General features: G+C 47.4%; 1 protein-coding gene across 2 annotated transcripts in view; it reads left to right on the top strand.

Moving 5' to 3' along the window:
• LOC119979520 (rap1 GTPase-activating protein 1-like) overlaps nucleotides 1-22,639 on the top strand; it is a 97,995-nt gene extending 75,356 nt beyond the window's left edge. For both annotated transcript variants that reach the window (XM_038821854.1, XM_038821855.1), the window contains exons 17-19: nucleotides 19,377-19,496; nucleotides 21,336-21,423; nucleotides 22,537-22,639. In XM_038821854.1, coding sequence (XP_038677782.1) covers nucleotides 19,377-19,496; nucleotides 21,336-21,410 — 195 coding nt within the window. In that variant the 3' untranslated portion in view covers nucleotides 21,411-21,423; nucleotides 22,537-22,639. The remainder of the gene's footprint in view (nucleotides 1-19,376; nucleotides 19,497-21,335; nucleotides 21,424-22,536) is intronic.
• The last annotated feature ends 311 nt before the right edge of the window (nucleotides 22,640-22,950 follow it).

The raw sequence follows: 22,950 nt of genomic DNA, 5'->3' as shown, positions 1-22,950 counted from the left end.
AGAAATTTCCCAACCTTTATTCCCAAGTTCTTTTTTAGGAAGGTGAATGGGATAATTCTGAGGCTTGTGGGTGGGAAAAACCCCGAGGGTGAGGAGAGTGTAGTAATCTGTATATCTGAGTGTATGTAAAGGGTTAACATACATAAGCAAGTGCTAGATAACCACTAGATGGCAGCACCAGATATAGGTACAACAGGTAAACTCAGAGAGTTCCCGCCTCTTTGTGTTAGGAGTGACTAGTGAACAGAGTTAGAGAAAGATAACTTAGTGTGCAGGTGCAGTTAATCATCATTATATATATTTAACCTTATTAATCTAATCTACAGTTATAGTTACTGAATAATGAACAAACTCATAGTTCATTTATTATTATTGTTACTCAATAAACAGTATTTGCTTTATTTGAAGACTTCGAATGTTACTGAACATCACGCATATGACTATTCTGGCAGAAAGCAAATGAGTAACAAGATATTACAAAACGGAATATAACATGGTACCAGTCTTGGCTTCAAAGAAACCAACTAGGTAGATTAGAAAATTCAAGTAAAAGAATAAATTCGTACCTACATTCGGACAGCATGCAATAGAAATTTTTTTTTTACCTACTCTGAAGACAAAAGCAAATTTGACATTATAGTAAACAAATTTGATGACCACTGCAAAATTCAGACGAATGAAATTTTTGAACGATTCAGATTCAATAAACGTTTGCAGAAAAATGGGGAATCATTTACCAGCTTTGTCACTGATTTAAAATTACTAGCACAAACTTGTAACTATGCAGCGTTGCATGATTCGCTGATCCGTGATCAAATTGTGTATGGCGTGAGGGATAAGAGTTTCAGAGAGAAATTGTTAAGACAGCAAGATCTTACATTAAAAATCGCTATAAAAAAATGTTTCGCTCATGAACAAAGTAAAACCAGTACATCGAATATTATCACCTTGAAAAAGGCGCGAAAGTCCACCACGAGGTTCAGAGTGTTAAAATGGTGTCGCAAGTAATGGAGAAGCACGTTTCAGACGACAGCTAACATGCACACGCGCACTCGAACCCTACACATGCGCACTTTGCCAGAAAATGCGAGACGGAAAAGAAAAGGTCTGCGTATGCGTGAACGTGTCTCATGCATCAGAGAGACGACGTCATAACGTGTTACCAATGTGGAACCGCCCACTTAAAAAGGAAATGTTGAGATCAAGACAAACAATGTTTAACGTGTGGAAAACTCAATCACTATGCATCACAATGCAGATCTTCAGCACAATTTCAAACTCCAAAACAAAAACACAGGAACAGAAACGTTCAAAGTGTGGATTCAGCAGAGAAGAAAAACAAAGAGAATTATTCATCATAAGAAGACAACTTCTCACTTGAAAATACATTTTTCGTGGGAATCATTGAAAGAAGCGAGGAACCTAAAGCTACAACAAGCAATCCTCAACCAATCAACACAATCAACTCCAATAATGAATGCAATTCTGTCGTGCAAGTTAACAATTATCCCACAATGTTCAAGCTTGACACAGGAGCTTCAGCCAATCTACTGACAAGTGTGGATCGCAATAAGATTCCAGGAGAACATGAGATGCTTTCAGCTGCATGTAGACTGCAGAACTACAATGGTAATCAGATCGTTTCAATGGGAATGTGCCATCTGAAAGTCACCAACAAAAGAATTAAGAAGATTTGAAATTGTTACAAATTAAAAATCTTCACTGTTACGCGCACAAGCTTTCAAAGACTTGCAGCTTGTTCAAAGAATATACACGACTACTCAAGATACATCATATATGGAGGAAGAAATCCAGCAATTCCTACAACAGTACCCTGATATATTTGAAGCTATGGGCACATTACCGTTCCAGTATAAAATTTTACTCAGGAAGGATGCCAAACCACTAATTCATCCAACCATGAGAATTCCTGCTTCTTGGTGAGAAAGGTTAAACCTAGAACTTGACCGACTTCAATCACAAGGTATCATACCTCGAGTCACACAACTGACTGACTGGTTCAGCTCATTGGTTTGCGTTAAAAAAACATCTGGAGATCTTCGAATCTACATAGATCCGAAAGATTTAAATAAAAATATTCGTAGGGAACACTATCCCATCCCAAAGCGTGAAGAAATCACAAGTGAAATGGCGAATGCGAGCAACTTCACAAAGCTCGACGCTTCACAGGGATTTTGGCAGATGCAGTTTGACGACTCGAGCAGATTACTTTGCACTTTCAATACTCCATTTGGACGCTTCTGCTTCAACCGTATGGCATTTGGAATAATATCCGCATCCAAAATTTTCCATAGGATCACGGAACAAATGGCAGAGGGAATTGAAGGTGTGAGGGTGTATGTTGATGACATCATCATTTGGTCCACAGACAAGAAAGAACACACCCATCGCTTAAGAAAAGTTTTTGAAAAAATCAATAAATTCGAATTAAAATTGAATCAGACAAAGGGCACATTTGCACAATCCTCATTGAAATCCCTGGGAGATACCATATCCTCTCAAGGTGTCAAACCTGATGATACAAAAATAGCAGCAATTCAAAATATGAAAACGCCAGAAGATAAGAAAGCTGTTCTGAGGTTTCTGGGTTTTGTCAATTTTTTGAGCACATTTATATCGAACCTGCATCAAGAGCCTCTGCATTAAGAAATCTGATCAGAAAATCCACCATTTTTGAATGAACACAAAGTCATCAAAACGAACAGATCTAAAACAGCAACTTATGACTGCACCGATACTCGCTTTCTTCGACCCGAAAAGAGCAACTAAGGGGCGAAATTCTCCGACCCCCAGCAGGGTCGGAGAATCGCCTGGGGCCGCCGAAAATCCCGCCCCCGCCATGGCAGACATTCTCCGCCACCCGGGAATTGGCGGGGGCGGGAATCACGCCACTCCGATCGGCGAGACCACTGTGGCGATTCTCCGGCCCGGTTGGGCCGAAGTCCTGCCGCTGGGAGGCCTCTCCCGCCGTCGAGGTTTGAACCACATCTGGTGGCGGCGGGATCAGTGCCGCGACCAGGCCCCCGGGGTCCTGGGGGGGGTGCGAGGCAATCGGACCCCGGGGGGTGCCCCCACGGTGGCCTGGCCCGCGATCGGGGCCCCCCGCTCAGACTCCGGGCCAGTGCCCTGGGTGCACTCTTTCTCCTCCGCCGCCGCCACGGCCTCCGCCATGGTGGAAGCGGAAGAGAAACCCACATCGCGCATGCGCCGGTGGTGACGTCAGCGGCAGCTGGCCGCTGATGTCACCGCCGGCCCATGCGCCGACAGGCAAAAGCCTTTCGGCCAGCCCCGTTGCCAGGCGGCGGGCCTGAAAAGCCGCTGGCGCCGGTTTTTTCCGCCAGTCTTCTGGTGCCAACCGCTCCGGCGCGGGGCTAGCCCCCAAAGGTGCGGAGAATTCCCCACCTTTGGGGAGGCCCGACCCCGGAGTGGTTGGCGCCACTCCCCTACGCCGGGACCCCCCGTCACGCCTGTAGGGGAGAATCCCGCCCAAGATATCCACTGATGTAAATCAGGATGGAATAGGCACAATTCTCTTATATCAGGATGATCACTCTGATTGGGTTCCTGTAGCATATGCTTCAAGGGCTATGACTACAACAGAGTGCAGACATGCACAGATAGAAAAGGAATGTCCCGGATTACTAACAGGAATACTTAAATTCCATGATTATGTGTACGAATTTCCAACCATCACTGTGGAGACGGATCACAGCGCATTAGAACATAGAACATTACAGCCCCCGATGTTGCGCCGACCTGTGAAACCATCTGAAGCCTATCTGACCTACACTATTCCATTTTCATCCGTATGTCTATCCAGTGACCACTTAAATGCCCTTAAAGTTGGCGAGTCTACTACTGTTGCAGGCAGGGCGTTCCACACCCCTACTACTCTCTGAGTAAAGAAACTGCCTCTGACATCTGTCCTATATCTACCACCCCTCAATTTAAAGCTATGTCCCCTCGTGTTGGTCATCACCATCCGAGGAAAGAGACTCTCACTGTCCACCCTATCTAACCCTGTGACTATCTTATATGTCTCTATTAAGTCACCTCTCAGCCTTCTCCTCTCCAACAAAAACAACCTCAAGTCCCTGAGCCTTTCCTCGTAAGACCTTCCCTCCATACCAGGCAACATCCTAGTAAATCTCCTCTGAACCCTTTCCAAAGCTTCCACATCCTTCCTATAATGTGGTGACCAGAACTGCACCCAGTACTCCAGGAGCGGCCGCACCAGAGTTATGTACAGCTGCAGCATGACCTTGTGGCTCCGAAACTCAATCCCCCTACTGATAAAGGCTAGCACACCATATGCCTTCTTAACAGCCCTATTAACCTGGGTGGCAACTTTCAGGGATTTATGTATCTGGATGCCGAGGTCTCTCTGTTCATCTACACTACCAAGAGTCTTGCCATTAGCCCAGTACTCTGCATTCCTGTTACTCCTTCCAAAGTGAACCACCTCACACTTTTCCGCATTAAACTCCATCTGTCACCTCTCAGCCCAGCTCTGCAGCTTATCTATGTCCCTCTGTATCCTATAACATCCTTCAGCACTATCCACAACTCCACCGACCTTCATGTCATCTGCAAATTTACTAACCCATCCTTCTACAGCCTCTTCCAGGTCATTTATAAAAATGACAAACAGCAGTGGCCCCAAAACAGATCCTTGCGGTACACCACCAGTAACTGAACTCCAGGATGAACATTTGCCATCAACCACCACCCTCTGTCTTCTTTCAGCTAGCCAATTACTGATCCAAACCGCTAAATCACCTTCAATCCCATACTTCCTTATTTTCTGCAATATCCTACCGTGGGGAACCTTATCAAACGCCTTACTGAAATCCATATACACCACATCAACTGCTTTACCCTCATCCACCTGTTTGGTCACCTTCTCAAAAAACTCAATAAGGTTTGTGAGGCATGACCTACCCTTCACAAAACCGTGTTGACTATCGCTAATCAACTTGTTCTTTTCAAGATGATTATAAACCCTATCTCTTATAACCTTTTCCAACATTTTACCCACAACCGAAGTAAGGCTCACAGGTCTATAATTACCAGGGTTGTCTCTACTCCCCTTCTTGAACAAGGGGACAACATTTGCTATCCTCCAGTCTTCCGGCACTATTCCTGTCGACAAAGACGACATAAAGATCAAGGACAAAGGCTCTGCAATCTCCTCCCTGGCTTCCCAGAGAATCCTAGGATAAATCCCATCTGGCCCAGGGGACTTATCTATTTTTACACTTTCCAAAATTGCTAACACCTCCTTCTTGTGAACCTCAATTCCATCTAGCCTGGTCGACTGAACCTGAGTATTCTCCTCGACAACATTGTCTTTCTCCAGTGTAAACACTGACGCAAAATATCTATTTAACGCTTCCCCTATCTCCTCTGATTCCATACACAACTTTCCACTACTATCCTTGATTGGCCCTAATCTTACTCTAGTCATTCTTTTGTTCCTGATATACCTATAGAAAGCCTTAGGGTTTTCCTTGATCCTATCCGCCAACGACTTTTCGTGTCCTCTCCTCACTGTTCTTAACTCTCCCTTTAGGTCCTTCCTGGCTAACTTGTAACTCTCAAGTGCACAAACTGAGCCTTCATGTCTCATCCTAACATAAGCCTTCTTCTTCCTCTTGACAAGTGCTTCAACTTCCTTAGTAAACCACGGTTCCCTTGCTCGACAACTTCCTCCCTGCCTGACAGGTACATACTTATCAAGGACACGCAGTAGCTGTTCCTTGAAAAAGCTCCACATTTCGATTGTACCCATCCCCTGCAGTTTCCTTCCCCATCCTATACATCCTAAATCTTGCCAAATAGCATCATAATTGACTTTCCCCCAGCTATAATTCTTGCCTTGCGGTATATACCTATCCCTGCCCAATGCTAAAGTAAACATAACCGAATTGTGAACACTATCACCAAAGTGCTCACCTACATCTAAATCTAACACCTGGCCGGGTTCATTATCCAGTACCAAATCCAATGTGGCCTCGCCCCTTGTTGGCCTGTCTATATACTGTGTCAGAAAACCCTCCTGCACACACTGCACAAAAACTGACCCATCTATAGTACTCAAACTATAGTATTTCCAGTCAATATTTGGAAAGTTAAAGTCCCCCATAACAACTACCCTGTTACTCTCGCTCCTGTTGAGAATCATCTTTGCAATCCTTTCCTCTACATCTCTGGAACTATTCGGAGGTCTATAGACAACTCCCAACAGGGTGACCTCTCCTCTCCTGTTCCTAACCTCGGCCCATACTACCTCAGTTGACGAGTCCTCAAACGTCCTTTCTACCGCCGTAATACTTTCCTTGATTAACAATGCCACACCCCCCCCCCCCCCCCCCCTCTTTTACCATCTTCTCTGTTCTTACAGAAACATCTAAATCCTGGAACCTGCAACAACCATTCCTGTCCCTGCTCTACCCATGTCTCCGAAATTGCCACAACATCGAGATCCCAGGTACCAACCCATGCTGCAATCTCACCCACCTTATTCCGGATGCTCCTGGCATTGAAGTAGACACACTTCAAACCAGCGTCTTGCTTGCCGGTGCCCTCTTTCGAACTTTTAACCCTATCCCTGACCTCACTACTCTCAACATCCTGTACACTGGGACTACAATTTAGGTTCCCATTCCCCTTCTGAATTAGTTTAAACCCCCCCGAAGAGCACTAGCAAACCTTCCCCCCCCAGGATATTGGTACCCCTCTGGTTCAGGTGAAGACCATCCTGTTTGTTGAGGTCCCACCTACCCCAGAATGAGCCCCAATTATCCAGGAAACCAAAACCCTCCCTCCTGCACCATCCCTGTAGCCACATGTTCAACTCCTCTCTCTCCTTATTTCTCATTTTGCTAGCACGTGGCACGGGTAACAACCCAGAGATAACAGCTCTGTTTGTTCTAGCTCTCAGCTTCCACCCTAGCTCCCTGAATTTCTGTCTCAAATCCCCATCTCTCTTCCTACCTATGTCGTTGGTACCTATGTGGACCACGACTTGGGACTGCTCCCCTCCCCCTTAAGGATCCCAAAAACACGATCAGAGACATCACGAACCCTGGCACCTGGGAGGCAACACACCAACCGTGAGTCTCTTTTGATCCCACAGAACCTCCTGTCTGTTCCTCTAGCTATGGAGTCCCCAATGACAAGTGCTCTGTTCCTCTTCTCCCTTCCCTTCCCTTCTGAGCAACAAGGACAGACTCTGTGTCAGAGACCTGTGCCCCATTGCTTACCCCTGGTAAGTCGTCCCCCGCAACAGTATCCAAAACGGTATACTTGTTATAGAGGGGAACGACCACAGGGGATCCCTGCACTGCCTGCCGGTTCCCTCTCCCTCCCCTGACGGTAACCCATCTACCTTCTTCTTTTACCTGAGGTGTGACTACCTCCCTATAACTCCTCTCAATAACCCCCTCCGCCTCCCGAATGATCCGAAGTTCATCCAGCTCCAGGTCCAGGTCCCTAACGCGGTTCTCGAGGAGCTGGAGTTGGATGCACTTCCCGCAGATGTAGTCAGCAGGGACACTCGAGGTGACCCTTTCCTCCCACATTCTGCAGGAGGAACATTCAACTGCCCTAGCCTCCATTCCTACTGAACTAACTTCCCAACTACTGAAAACTAAAAACTAAAAAAAAAAAACGTGTTAGTTTAGCAATCCGACGGACAGAACTCTTTTTTTTTGGTTAGAGGAGGAGGATGGGTGGGAGACACTACGTAGGTAGTGTTTCAGGTAAAGCTGTCACTCGAGAACAGCCCCTTCACAAACCACCTTCAACTGACGCTGACCGCACTGCACGTATGCAAATCTCCCCAGAACAGCCAATCAGAAGCTCTGCTCTGCTGCCCTCTGCTGGATGCTTGCCTTCACTCGAACTCCTCGGGTCACTTGCACAGGTACACCTTCAACTTACGCTGACCGCACTGCACATATGCAAATCTCCGCAGAACAGCCAATCAGAAGCTCTGCTCTGCTGCCCTCTGCTGGATGCTTGCCTTCACTCGAACTCCTCGGGTCACTTGCACAGGTACACCTTCAACTTACGCTGACCGCACTGCACATATGCAAATCTCTGCAGAACAGCCAATCAGAAGCTCTGCTCTGCTCTGATGCCCTCTGCATTGGTCCATATCATTGAGAAGAATTTAAATGACATGACTCCTCGACTCCAGCGTATCATGATGAAACTACAAAGGTATGACTTTGACTTGATATACACACCTGGGAAAGAACTCATCATTGCAGACACATTATCACGTTCCATTGCCACAGAGAGCACACCAATGGAATTCATCAGAGACATCGAGGCTCAGGCTCAACTATGCAAAGAGAACCTTCCGATATCTGATGAAAAACTGAAGTTAATACAGCAAGAACTAAAGAAAGAAGCAACTTTGCTGAGGGTAATGCACCATCTACAACACAGGTGGCTGAAAGGGCGATGTCCTCAATATCGCAATATTTAAACAGATTCATGGTCCGTTGTTAAGAAAAGATCAAATTGTTATCCCGCAAAGTCTTTGTTCAGAAATCCTACAAAAAATTCACGACGAACACCTCAGTATCGAGAAATGTAAAAGGAGAGCACAACAGGCAGTATTCTGGCCTGGGATCAATAAGGATATTACTGACATGGTAATAACATGTCAAACCTGTCAAATACACCAACCTGCACAATGCAAGGAAACACTTCAACGACATGAACTTATCACATCACCACGGAAAAAAGTAGGGATCGACCTCTTCCGTGCAACTGGTCGTGACTATGTTCTCATCATGGATTACTATTTAAACTATCCGGAGGTTATGAAACTTCCTGATCTTACATCGTCAGCACGGGCAGCACGGTAGCATGGTGGTTAGCATAAATGCTTCACAGCTCCAGGGTCCCAGGTTCGATTCCCGGCTGGGTCACTGTCTGTGCGGAGTCTGCACGTCCTCCCCGTGTGTGTGTGGGTTTCCTCCGGGTGCTCCGGTTTCCTCCCACAGTCCAAAGATGTGCGGGTTAGGTGGATTGGCCATGCTAAATTGCCCGTAGTGTCCTGAAAAGTAAGGTTTGGGTGGGGGGGGGTTGTTGGGTTACGGGTATAGGGTGGATACGTGGGTTTGAGTAGGGTGATCATGGCTCGGCACAACATCGAGGGCTGAAGGGCCTGTTCTGTGCTGTACTGTTCTATGTTCTATGTTCCATCAATCATCAAGGCATGCACGGAAACATTCTCGCGACATGGAATTCCGGAAACAGTAATGTCGGATAATGGTCCATGTTTTGGTATTGGGAATGGTCTGAATTTTCATACAACTACAATTTTCGACATGTGACTACCAACAATCCAATGGAAAGGTAGAAAAAGATGTTCACATCATGAAACAACTTATCAGTAAAGCGAATGATTCACAATCTAACATACATTTAGCTTTATTATCATACAGAGCAACTCCATTAGTTTCAGGACTTTCACCAGCTCAAATGCTATTCAATAGAGATCTTAGAACCACATTACCAGCGATCAGATTTCAAAATCCTGATCATTTAGAATTAGAATTAGAACAGTACAGCACAGAACAGGCCCTTCGGCCCTCAATGTTGTGCCGAGCAATGATCACCCTACTCAAGCCCAGGTATCCACCCTATACCAGTAACCCAACAACCCCCATTAACATTATTTTTTTTTAGGACACTAAGGGCAATTTAACCTGGCCAATCCACCTAACCCGCACATCTTTGGACTGTGGGAGGAAACCGGAGCACCAGGAGGAAACCCACGAACACACGGGGAGGACGTGCAGACTCCGCACAGACAGTGACCCAGCCGGGAATCGAACCTGGGACCCTGGAGCTGTGAAGCATTGATGCTAACCACCATGCTACCGTGCTCCCCATCATATACCAGTTCTCAAGAAAATCACTGAACAACATTCAAAACAAAGATCAACACACAATTAACTTAGACCCACTGACAAAAGACGACATCCACCGACCTGTGAAGACAAACCGCAGCCCGACAGCGGCCCGGAACGCTCGACCGCGCAGACCCACCTACTGACGCAGGAACCGCAAGCAAGGCCACAAATCCTCCATCCATACACCGACCAGAGTGAATCACCTCATTGGACACAACTATTCCCTTAACACTGCATACTCTCACCATCTCCCAGGCTCGAAAAAAAGCAGTCACTCCAGGAAGCGTGGACAACGTGCAGGCCTGCAGGTGAGAGTGAAACAACGTGGCCCCAAAGCCCCTCTGCCTAGCTTACTCCTCGTTAATGTCCAATCTCTAGAATATAAGCTAGAAGAATTTAAAGCCAGACTCACTTTTCAAAGAGAACTAAGGGACTGCTGCGTGCTCTGTTTCACGGAGACATGGCTCACTCCTGCTTCACCGGACTGTGCCATACAACCAAAGGGCTTCTCAATCCACTGAATGGACCGTACGGCGGCCTCCGGCAAGGCAAGGATGGTGAGGTCTGCCTCCTAATCAATACCTCTTGGTGCCTAGATGCCTAGATGTAGCAACACTGGCGAGTTTCTGCTCCCCGGACCGAGAATACCTGACGCGAACATGCAGCCCCTTCTATCTCCTGCGGGAGTTCAGCTCTGTTATCCTGAGGGCAGTTTACATCCCACTTCATACGAACGTGAAAATCGCACTGGACTAAATATTTACCACCACAAATAGCCTTGAAACGAAACATCCCGAGGCCTTGTTCATTGCAGCTGGGGACTTCAATCAGGCCAAGCTCAAGAGCATACTACCAAGTTACCACCAAAATGTCACCTATTCCACCAGAGGCCCAAACATCCTGGACCACTGCTACACAAATATCAAACATGCCTACCGCTCTATCGCCCGCCCACACTTTGACAAATCTGACCACAAGGCTCTGCTCCTGCTCCCGGTTTATAAGCAAAAACTGAAGCGGGAGAATCCGTCAAAGAAAGTCGTGCATTGTTGGTCTGAGGAATCGGATGATCACCTACGAGACTGCTTAGAGTTAGTGGACTGGTCAGTATTTAAAAACACTGTGGCCAGCCTGAACGAGTACGCTACTACAGTAACTGACTTCATTAGAAGGTGTGGAAGACTGTGTGCCAAAGAAGCAAATTTGCGTGTTTCCCAACCAGAAACCCTGGATGAACAGGGATATTCACTGCTTGCTGAAGTCTAGGCCTGAGTCGTTCAAGTCAGGCGACCCTAACCTCTACAAGAAAGCCAGATATGATCGAAAGAAATCCCTCAAGGATGCCAAAAGACAGTACTGGACCAAGCTCGAGTCCCAGGCTAGCCACACACCCGCCGTCTATGGCAAGGTCTGCAAGACACACCGGCTACAAGATGAAGGCATGTAAAATCGTCGGCTCCAATGCACCCCTCCCTGATGAGCTCAACGCATTCTATGCCCACTTTGAGCAAGAGGTCAGCGAGAGCGATCCCTCCACCCCAGAAGCGTATCTGAGAAACTTGTATCTGAGATCACCACTGCAGATGTCAGCCTTCTCGAAGGTCAACGCATAGAAAGCCACTGGCCCGGATGGGGTACCCGGACGAGCACTCAGGTCTTGCACGGATCAGCTGGCGGGGGTATTCACAGACATCATCAACCTCTGTTTACAACAATCTGAGGTCCCTATTTGCTTCAAGTAGAGGACCATCATTCCTGTACCAAAAAAAAGTCAAGCCTTAATGACTGTCGTCCAGTGGCTCTGACGTCCATCATCATGAAGTGCTTCGAAAGGTTAATCATGGCACGAATCAACTCCAGCCTCCCGGATTGCCTTGATCCACTACAGTTCGCCTACCGCTGCAACAGGTCCACAGCAGACGCCATCTCCATGGCCCTGCACTGTACCCTGGAACACCTAGATAACAAAGACACCTATGTCAGACTTCTAGTTATCGACGACAGCTCAGCCTTCAACACCATCATTCCCACAAAACTCATCTCCAAACTCCGTGGCCTTAGCCTCGGCCCCTCCCTCTGCTACTGGATCCTGAACTTTCTAATCCACAGGCCACAATCAGTAAATATCAGCAACAATACATCCTCCACGATCATCCTCAACACTGGTGCCCCACAAGGCTGTATCCTCAGCCACTTACTATACACCGATGACTGTGTGGTCAAATTCCCCTCCAACTCGATTTTCAAATTTGCTGATGACACCATTGTAATGGGTCGGATTTCAAACAATGACGAGATAGGAATGAGATGGAGAATCTGGTGAACTGGTGCGACGACAATAATCTTTCCCTCAATGTCAACAAAATGAAGGAGATTGTCATCGACTTCAGGAACCGTCGTGGAGAACATGCCCCTGTCTACATCAATGGGAACGAAGTAGAAAGGGTCAAGAGCTTTAAGTTTTTAGTTGTACAGATCACCAACAGCCTGTCCTGGTCCCCCCATGCCGGCATTATAGTTAAGAAAGCCCACGAACTATTCTACTTTCTCAGAAGACTAAGGAAATGTGGTGGGTCAGCTACGACCCTCACCAACTTCTACAGATAGAACATAGAACATAGAATGATACAGCGCAGTACAGGCCCTTCGGCCCACGATGTTGCACCGACATGGGAAGTCAAAAACTAAAGGCCATCTAACCTACACTATGCCATTATCATCCATATGCTTATCCAATAAACTTTTAAATGCCCTCAATGTTGGCGAGTTCACTACTGTTGCAGGTAGGGCATTCCACGGCCTCACCACTCTTTGCGTAAAAAACCTACCTCTGATGTCTGTCCTATATCTATTACCCCTCAATTTAAGGCTATGTCCCCTCGTGCTAGCCACCTCCATCCGCGGGAGAAGGCTCTCACTGTCCACCCTATCTAACCCTCTGATCATTTTGTATGCCTCTATTAAGTCACCTCTTAACCTTCTTCTCTCTAACGAAAACAACCTCAAGTCCATCAGCCTTTCCTCATAAGATTTTCCAACCATACCAGGCAACATCCTGGTAAATCTCCTCTGCACCCGTTCCAAAGCTTCCACGTCCTTCCTATAATGAGGCGACCAGAACTGTACGCAATACTCCAAATGCGGCCGTACCAGAGTTTTGTACAGCTGCAACATGACCTCATGGCTCCGGAACTCAATCCCTCTACCAATAAAGGCCAACACACCATAGGCCTTCTTCACAACCCTATCAACCTGGGTGGCAACTTTCAGGGATCTATATACATGGACACCGAGATCCCTCTGCTCATCCACACTGCTAAGAATTTTACCATTTGCCAAATATTCCGCATTCCTGTTATTCTTTCCAAAGTGAATCACCTCACACTTCTCTACATTAAACTCCATTTGCCACCTGTCAGCCCAGCTCTGCAGCTTATCTATGTCCCTCTGTAACCTGCAACATCCTTCCACACTGTCTACAACTCCACCGACTTTTTTCATAGAACGATACAGCGCAGTACAGGCCCTTCGGCCCTCAATGTTGCACCGACATGGAAAAAAAACTAAAGACCATCTAACCTACACTATGCCCTTATCATCCATATGCTTATCCAATAAATTTTTAAATGCCCTCAATGTTGGCGAGTTCACTACTGTTGTAGGTAGGGCATTCCACGGCCTCACCACTCTTTGCGTAAAAAACCCACCTCTGACCTCTGTCCTATATCTATTACCCCTCAATTTAAGGCTATGTCCCCTCATGCTAGCCACCTCCATCCGCGGGAGAAGGCTCTCGCTGTCCACCCTATCTAACCCTCTGATCATTTTGTATGCCTCTATTAAGTCACCTCTTAACCTTCTTCTCTCTAACGAAAACAACCTCAAGTCCATCAGCCTTTCCTCATAAGATTTTCCCTCCATACCAGGCAACATCCTGGTAAATCTCCTCTGCACCCGTTCCAAAGCTTCCACGTCCTTCCTATAATGAGGCGACCAGAACTGTACGCAATACTCCAAATGCGGCCGTACTAGAGTTTTGTACAACTGCAACATGACCTCATGGCTCCGGAACTCAATCCCTCTACCAATAAAGGCCAACACACCATAGGCCTTCTTCACAGCCCTATCAACCTGGGTGGCAACTTTCAGGGATCTATGTACATGGACACCGAGATCCCTCTGCTCATCCACACTACCAAGAATTTTACCATTAGCCAAATATTCCGCATTCCTGTTATTCTTTCCAAAGTGAATCACTTCACACTTCTCCACATTAAACTCCATTTGCCACCTCTCAGCCCAGCTCTGCAGCTTATCTATGTCCCTCTGTAACCTGCAACATCCTTCCGCACTGTCTACAACTCCACCGACTTTAGTGTCATCTGCAAATTTACTCACCCATCCTTCTGTGCCCTCCTCTAGGTCATTTATAAAAATGACAAACAGCAACGGCCCCAGAACAGATCCTTGTGGTACGCCACTCGTAACTGAACTCCATTCTGAACATTTCCCATCAACTACCACTCTCTGACTTCTTTCAACTAGCCAATTTCTGATCCACATCTCTAAATCACCCTCAATCCCCAGCCTCCGTATTTTCTGAAATAGCCGACCGTGGGGAACCTTATCAAACGCTTTACTGAAATCCATATACACCACATCAACTGCTCTACCCTCGTCTACCTGTTCAGTCACCTTCTCAAAGAACTCGATAAGGTTTGTGAGGCATGACCTACCCTTCACAAAACCATGCTGACTATCCCTAATCATATTATTCCTATCTAGATGATTATAAATCATATCTTTTATAATCCTCTCCAAGACCTTACCCACCACAGACGTTAGGCTCACCGGCCTATAGTTACCGGGGTTATCTCTACTCCCCTTCTTGAACAAAGGGACCACATTTGCTATCCTCCAGTACTCTGGCACTATTCCTGTAGCCAATGATGACCTAAAAATCAAAGCCAAAGGCTCAGCAATCTCTTCCCTGGCTTCCCAGAGAATCCTAGGATAAATCCCATCCGGCCCCGGGGACTTATCTATTTTCACCATGTCCAGAATTGCCAACACTTCTTCCCTACGCACCTCAATGCCATCTATTCTAATAGCCTGGGTCTGAGCATTCTCCTCCACAATATTATCTTTTTCTTGAGTGAATACTGACGAAAAGTATTCATTTAGTATCTCGCTTATCTCCTCAGCCTCCACACACAACTTCCCACCACTGTCCTTGACTGGTCCTACTCTTACCCTAGTCATTCTTTTATTCCTGACATACCTATAGAAAGCTTTTGGGTTTTCCTTGATCCTACCTGCCAAAGACTTCTCATGTCCCCTCCTTGCTCGTCTCAGCTCTCTCTTTAGATCCTTCCTCGCTTCCTTGTAACTGTCAAGCGCCCCAACTGAAACTTCATGCCTCATCTTCACATAGGCCTCCTTCTTCCTCTTAACAAGAGATTCCACTTCTTTGGTAAACCACGGTTCCCTCGCTCGACCCCTTCCTCCCTGCCTGACTGGTACGTGCTTATCAAGAACATGCAATAGCTGTTCCTTGAACAAGCTCCACATATCCAGTGTGCCCAACCCTTGCAGCCTACTTCTCCAACCAACACATCCTAAGTCATGTCTAATGGCATCATAATTGCCCTTCCCCCAGCTATAACTCTTGCCCTGCGGGGTATACTTATCCCTTTCCATCACTAACGTAAAGGTCACCGAATTGTGGTCACTGTTTCCAAAATGCTCACCTACCTCCAGATCGAACACCTGGCCTGGTTCATTACCCAAAACCAAATCCAATGTGGCCTCGCCTCTTGTTGGCCTGTCAACATATTGTGTCAGGAAACCCTCCTGCACACATTGTACAAAGAACGACCCATCTAATGTACTCGAACTATATCTTTTCCAGTCAATATTTGGAAAGTTAAAGTCTCCCATAACAACTACCCTGTTACTTTCGCTCTTTTCCAGAATCATCTTCGCCATCCTTTCCTCTACATCCCTAGAACTATTAGGTGGCCTATAGAAAACTCCCAACAGGGTGACCTCTCCTTTCCTGTTTCTAACCTCAGCCCATACTACCTCAGAAGAAGAGTCCCCATCTAGCATCCTTTCCGCCACCGTAATACTGTCCTTGACTAGCAGCGCCACACCTCCCTCTCTTTTGCCCCCTTCTCTGAGCTTACTAAAACACCTAAACCCCGGAACCTGCAACAACCATTCCTGTCCCTGCTCTATCCATGTCTCTGAAATGGCCACAACGTCGAAGTCCCAGGTACCAACCCATGCTGCCAGTTCCCCTACCTTATTTCGTATACTCCTGGCATTGAAGTAGACACACTTTAAACCACCTACCTACTTTAAACCACACCTTGCTATAACTGTAACATTATGTTCTGCAGTCTCTCCTTCTGTGTAAGGTATGCATTGTTTGTACAGCATGCAAGAAACAATACTTTTCACTGTATACTAATACATGTGACAATAATAAATCAAATCAAATCAAATCATTGTCAGATTAAAGAATCCAGAGTGACGATGGTCTGCTCCAGCTACTCTCATTTGGCAAGCAGCACCACGGTTCTACATCGGTAAATCTTCTGATGGAGCAATTTTTCAATGCAACAGACGAGGGGCGGGATACTCCCCTACCCGGTGGGGCGGGGGTCCCGGCGGGACGGAGTGGCGCGAACCACTCCAAGGTCGGGCCACCGCTAAGGTGCGAAATCCTCCGCACCGTTAGGGGCGAGGCCCGCACCTTTTGGGGCTAGGTCCGCCCCGGAGTGGTTGCCGCCCCGCTGGCTGGTGTGGAAGGCCTTTGGCGACATGCCAGCCGGGGCTGAAGGGACTCCGCCGGCCGGTTGGAGTCCGCGCATGCGCAGGAGCGTCAGCGGCTGCTGACGTCATCCCCGTGCATGCGCAGGTGTGGGGTGGGTTCACCTACGCATCGGCCATGGCAGAGGCTGACGGCCGCGTGTAGGAAAATAGTGCCCCCACGGCACAGGCCCGCCCGCGGATCGGAGGGCCCCAATCGCAAACCAGGCCACCGTGGGGGCACCACCCAGGGCCAGATCGCCCCGCGCTCCCCCCAGGAGCCCGCCCGCGCTGCCAGGTCCCACCGGTAAGGGACCTGGTTAAATTCACGCCAGCGGGACCGGAATAAAACCAGCGGGACTTCGACCCATTGCGGTGCCGGACTATTCGACGGCCGGCGGGGGCGGGATTCATGCCACCCCCCGGCGGTTCTCCGACCCGGCGGGGAGGCGCAGAATCCCGCCCGAGATTTCCTGAAAATTAAACTTCAATCACAGATTTTTCCAACCTTAAGTTTCAATGAATCGTTTTTTCAACAGCATCTACTTCATAACAAGAAAACAGATGACTTGCACAAAAATATCAAGATTTAAGACTCACCACTTCAACAGTTGAGAAGATCAACAAGAAGGAGACAGAAACCTAACAGACTTAACTTGTAAAGAATGGATTTATAAATATAACTTCACTGTGTATAGTTATCATTACCGTTATGTTTGTACAGATATAGATATCATTCTTTAGGCTTAATTTGTTATACAACTTTACTTATAGTATTGAAAATATGTACAAAAAAAGGGGGTGTAGTGATCTGCAAATCTGCGTGTTTGTAAAGGGTTAACATACATAAGCAAGAGCTAGATAACTACTAGATGGCAGCACCAGATATAGGTATAAAAGGTAACCTCAGAGAGAGTTCCAGCCTCTTCATGTTAAGAGTGACTAGTGAACAGAATTAGAGAGAGATAGCTTAGTGTGCAGGTGCAGTTAATCATCATATATATTTAATCTTATTAATCTGATCTACTGTTCTAGTTATTGAAGAGTGAACAAACTCATAGAAAATTTATTATCGTTACTCAATAAACAGTATTTGCTTTATTTGAAGACTTCGGGTGTTACTGAACATCAAGCATACGACCATTCTGGCAGAAAGCAAATGAGTAACAAGATATTGCAAAACGTAATGTACCAGAGGGTGTTTTTGGAAAGGGGCTGGTGGGGGGGGGGGGGGGGGGGGAGGTTCTGACACTGCCGATCTGCTGAATTACTACTGGGCTGCGAACATTGCAATGGTCAGGAAATGGCAGTGGAGGAGGGATGGGTTTAGGGGCGGATGGAGGCAGGATCGTGTCAGAAGACTAGTTTGAGGGCACTGTTGTTGGCGCAACTCCTGTTCTTGCCTGTCCGGTATTCCGTGAGCGCGGTGGTCTCAGCATTGTGAGTCTGGAACCAGTGCAAGCAACATTTCGGGTTGGAAGGCATGTCTCTGTGAGCTCCAATACGCGATAATCATAGATTTGTGCCGGCGATGCTGGATGCGTGGTTCTGGGGCTGGGGGCAGTGGGGCTAGGGTACTTGTTTGTAGCGGATAGGTTTGTGGGCCTGGAAGAGCTTGAAGAAGCGTTTCAGTTGCCTAAGGGGAATAGGTTCAGGTACCAGCAGGTGAGGGACATTGTGAGGAGAGAGGTGCCGTCCTTCCTAGGACTGCCACCTCTGCTGCTACAAGATAAGCTGTTGACTGAAGATGACATTGTGGACGGGAGAGTGGCAGATATCTATGGAGAGATGATGGAGAGGGAGGGTGCTCCAGTGGAGGGCGTTAGGCACAAATGAGAGGAGGAGTTGGGGTGGGGGAGTTGAGGAAGGAAGCCCTGCGGAGAATGAACGCATCCTCGTCATGTGCGAGGTTAAGCCTCATCCAATTTAAGGTGGTGCATAGGACAAACAGGATGGTGGCAAGGATGAGCCGGTTCTTTGCAGGGGTGGAGGATAGGTGCAGGTTTTTCCTTTGTTTTGGGCTGGGCGGGGCGGGGGGGGGGGGGGCAGATAAGGGGGAAAAAACTAAGGGGGCGGGGTGAGTTGCAAGCTTGTTGGCAGTTGCCACGATTTGCATCTATGTTTTCGTATCTGTTTTTAAAAAATATTTCTATGTAAATATGTGAAATGCCTTCAATAAAAATATTTTTAAAAGTGCCTCAGCTTTTGTTAACCAGCCTTTCATGTGACATTTTGTCAAGCGCTTTCTTAATATTCATGCAGATAACATCCACCGTATTCCCTTCTGTTACCTCGTCAATTTGATTCGATTCATCAATTGCCTTTTACAAACCAGTGCTGGTTCTCTGTAATTCACCCCAACCTCTCCGAGTGCTTGCTGATATGCTTTTCCCTGCACTACACATCTGGTTCACTCTCTGCCATCCTCTTCAGTTCTGCAACGTTCCTTAGTAACCTTCTACTAAGTTGCGGAGAAATGCCAGTTGTTTGTTTTTTATTTATATTTGGTGCTGAAGCGTTTGTTATTGTTACATTTGTTGTTCAAGGCCTGCCAATTCCAAGAAGTGATGCTCCTTTAACGTTTCCTTTTTCCCTGTCTGGCAGCGAGCGATCCGAGGCCGCAGCCAGTCCTTTGACACCATGGGAGCACCGGTCAGGCGGAGTGCCCCAGGTGTAAACATAGGAAGCCAATCTGCAACGGACAGCCACAACTCAGGAAGCCATGTAAGGAAGCATCACTCACAGCTGCAAGCGATCCTGTATCAGGAGATGTGTGGTTTTGTTTGGAGTGGGAGGGGGCAGGAAGGAAGGGAGGGAGACTCTCAGCCACAAATCGCCTTGGGCATCTCAGATGGTGGGTAGAGTCCTTGGTCTGTGATTGTGTACATGGGCACAGGGATGAGATTTAAGCACTAACCTCATGCCCCTATGGGACACATCACCTGCATATTTAGCTGAAATCCCTACAGTGCAGAAGGAAGCCATTCGATCTATTGAGTCTGCCACGACCACCCAAAAGTGCACCCGACCTAGGCCCACCCTATCTCGGTAACTCTGCGCACTGATCGTGACCAATCCATCTCACGTGCACATTTTTGGACTGTGGAAGGAAACCGGAGCACACGGAGGAAACCCATGCAGACACGGGGAGAACGTGCAGACTCCACACAGACATTAATTCAAGGGGGGAAACTAATCCAGGTCACTGGGGCTGTGAAGTGCTAACCACTATGCCATTGTCCTGTCCCGTGTTCTCGAGTCCCAGAGCAGAATGCACGAGGACACGAAGCAACCAGTTTCAAAGGGCTGAACTTTAGGAGACAGGGCAGAGAAATAACCTAATTTAAATAAAAGCTTCTCACTCTGCCCCCAGCTCAGTCTACTCTATGTACTGCAGGAAACTGGTGTGTCCAAAGCACAGAAAATACCCTGGTCAGATGCTCGACATATCAGAGGCAGGGAATACCAGAATCCAGAGCGTAAAATTACTCAGCTCCCATCAGCACCAGACAGTCCATTAGATACTAGTGTGGGACACTGAAAGAAAATACACACGACTCAGTAAAGCCAGTCCAAATGAATCTCTTATTCTGCACCTCTCCTTGTGCAAGGACACAGGTGGGGATTAAACCTCTCACCCACCTCCTCCCAGTTACACACACCAGGCAGCCCCTTCCCCTATCGGAGGGGGATTAACCCTCTCACCCACCTCCTCCCAGTTACACACACCAGGCAGCCCCTTCCCCTATCGGAGGGGGATTAACCCTCTCACCCACCTCCTCCCAGTTACACACACCAGGCAGCCCGTTTCCCTATTGGAAGGAGGGGGGATTAACCCTCTCACCCACCTCCTCCCAGTTACACACACCAGGCAGCCTCTTCCCCTATCGGAGGGAGGGGGGGGGGATTAACCTCTCACCCCCTCCTCCCAGTTACACACACCAGGCAGCCCCTTCCCCTATCGGAGAGGGATTAACCCTCTCACCCCCTCCTCCCAGTTACACACACCAGGTAGTCCCTTCCCCTATCGGAGAGGGATTAACACTCTCACCCACCTCCTCCCAGTTAAACACACCAGGCAGCCCGTTATCCTATCGGAGTGAGATTAAGTCTCTCACCCACCTCCCCCCAGTTACACAAACTAGGCAGCCCATTCCCCTATCGGAGGAGGGGAATTAACCCTCTCAACCACCTCCTCCCAGGTACACACACCAGGCAGCCCCTTCCCCTATCGGAGGAGGGGAATTAACCCTTTCACCCACTTCCTCCCAGTTACATGCGCCAGGCAGCCCGATCCCCTATCGGAGGCGGGGGATTAACCCTCTCACCCTCCTCCCAGTTACACATACCAGGCAGTCCGATCCCCTATCGGAGGGGGATTAACCATCTCACCCACCTGCTCCCAGTTACACTAGGCAGTCCGTTATCCTGTCAGTGGGAGAATGGGGCCTGGTTCACGGTGTGAGTGAGAGTGGCTCAGTGTTAGGTTGTTTGGTGAGTGTTTGAAGACTCAGTACTTGCTCCATTATACCCCTCTGAATCCCGTCCCTCTTTTTACCTCAGGATCCTGCCTTGCTGGATGCTGCAAAACAGCACTGTGTGTTGAGAGACTGTGATCTGAGGAAGGCGGACGACTGACCAGGCAGAACAGGTATAAAACACAACCAACATCTGTCCAAAAAGCAAAATACTGCTGTCACTTGTGGTGTTCTTTGTGTTGCTTATTTAAGATGGTTGGCGTAGTGTTCCACAAAGACCACAGTATAGTTTTTACTTAAAGCTATGATTTTATTTACACTACAAACTGGGTTTCGACACTTAGTCCTTTAGAACACAGAATTGATCAATAACATCTAACTATACACATCTACTGCTAATCTCACTACTGGTATAAACTATAATCTAACCTTCTCACAGTAACTGCTCTTATGACCTTCACTAGCTGTCTCCTGCATACAGTCCTCCCCTAGGGTCTAGCATCACTGCTTTACATAGTTGTATTTGCAGCCCCCTTTGTGGTGATTCATGATACTAAATTAACCCTTGTAATACTGATAGTTATGATTACACCACATTACTGAAATAAAAACAGAAAATGCTGACCCTCTGAAGAATGGTAATCTCTCGACAGATGCTGCCTGACCTGCTCTGTATTTCCAGCATTTTCTGTTTTTATTCAAGAACAGTTGTATTCGGAGGGTCAGCGAGTCACACGGTTTGTGTGGGATTAAGGTCCAGCCACTCCCAAGTAGTCACAAAACCTTAGGTTGATTGAGCCACTCTCTATTCTGTGGTAGATGGAGTTTAGTCCAGCTGGGATCAAATCGCCTCAAACTTCCTGGATTTTCTGGGTCCATCCCATAATTTGGCCTTTCATCCCTGGATTGTTTCTGTGCATGCGTCAAGCCCTGGGTTCTGAGATTACCAGCAGGTCTTCCACCACCCACCCCAATGTGCTCCTGTCAGGTCACCACAGGCCAGAAATGAAAGCCTCAGACGTCCCTGGGTGTGTGGTAGGGGAGGGTGTGGAAGGGGACATTTTGTTTCATTCAGTCACTTATCTTTCCTTCCCTTCTCCTTTTTCTCTCCTCTCCTTTCTCTTTCTCTCTCTCTTTCTCACTGTCTTTTTCTTTTAATCTCTCTGTCTTTTTTTCTATCCCTCCGAGTCTCTCTATCTCTCTCTCTATGTCTCTCTCCTGTTTTTCTGTTTCTGTCTCTGTCTCTTTCTTTCCATTTCTCTCCCTCTCTTCTGTTTCTCCAACAGGACTCCATCCTGAAGTGGCTTCACTCTCCCTGAATCCTGTGTGGCTTTGTAAGGATTTCCCAACACAGCAAACTGGATCTGAATAAATGTTGGATGAAGTGGCCAATGATGAGAGCTTGAATTGTTTAATTCAGGGAGTCTGGATCTATCTTGGAGAGATTGCCTCCGTCATTTTATAGGCTGTTAAGACCCAGCATTTATTGCCCAACCCTAATTGCTCCTTGAGAAAGTAGTGGGTGAGCCTCTATCTTGAACTCGCTGCAGACCGTGTGGCACAGGTACAACCATAGTTCTGTTTAGGGAGGGAGCTCCAGGATTCTGACCCTGCGACAGTGAAGGGGTGGCCGATATATTTCCAAATCGGGATGGTGAGTGACTCAGAGGGGAATTTGCAGGTGATGGTGTTCCCCATAT

The sequence above is a fragment of the Scyliorhinus canicula genome, chromosome 16 (genome assembly GCF_902713615.1).
Source record: "Scyliorhinus canicula chromosome 16, sScyCan1.1, whole genome shotgun sequence".
NCBI classification, from domain to species: Eukaryota; Metazoa; Chordata; class Chondrichthyes; order Carcharhiniformes; family Scyliorhinidae; genus Scyliorhinus; species Scyliorhinus canicula.
This window is presented reverse-complemented; position numbering and strand designations above follow the sequence as displayed.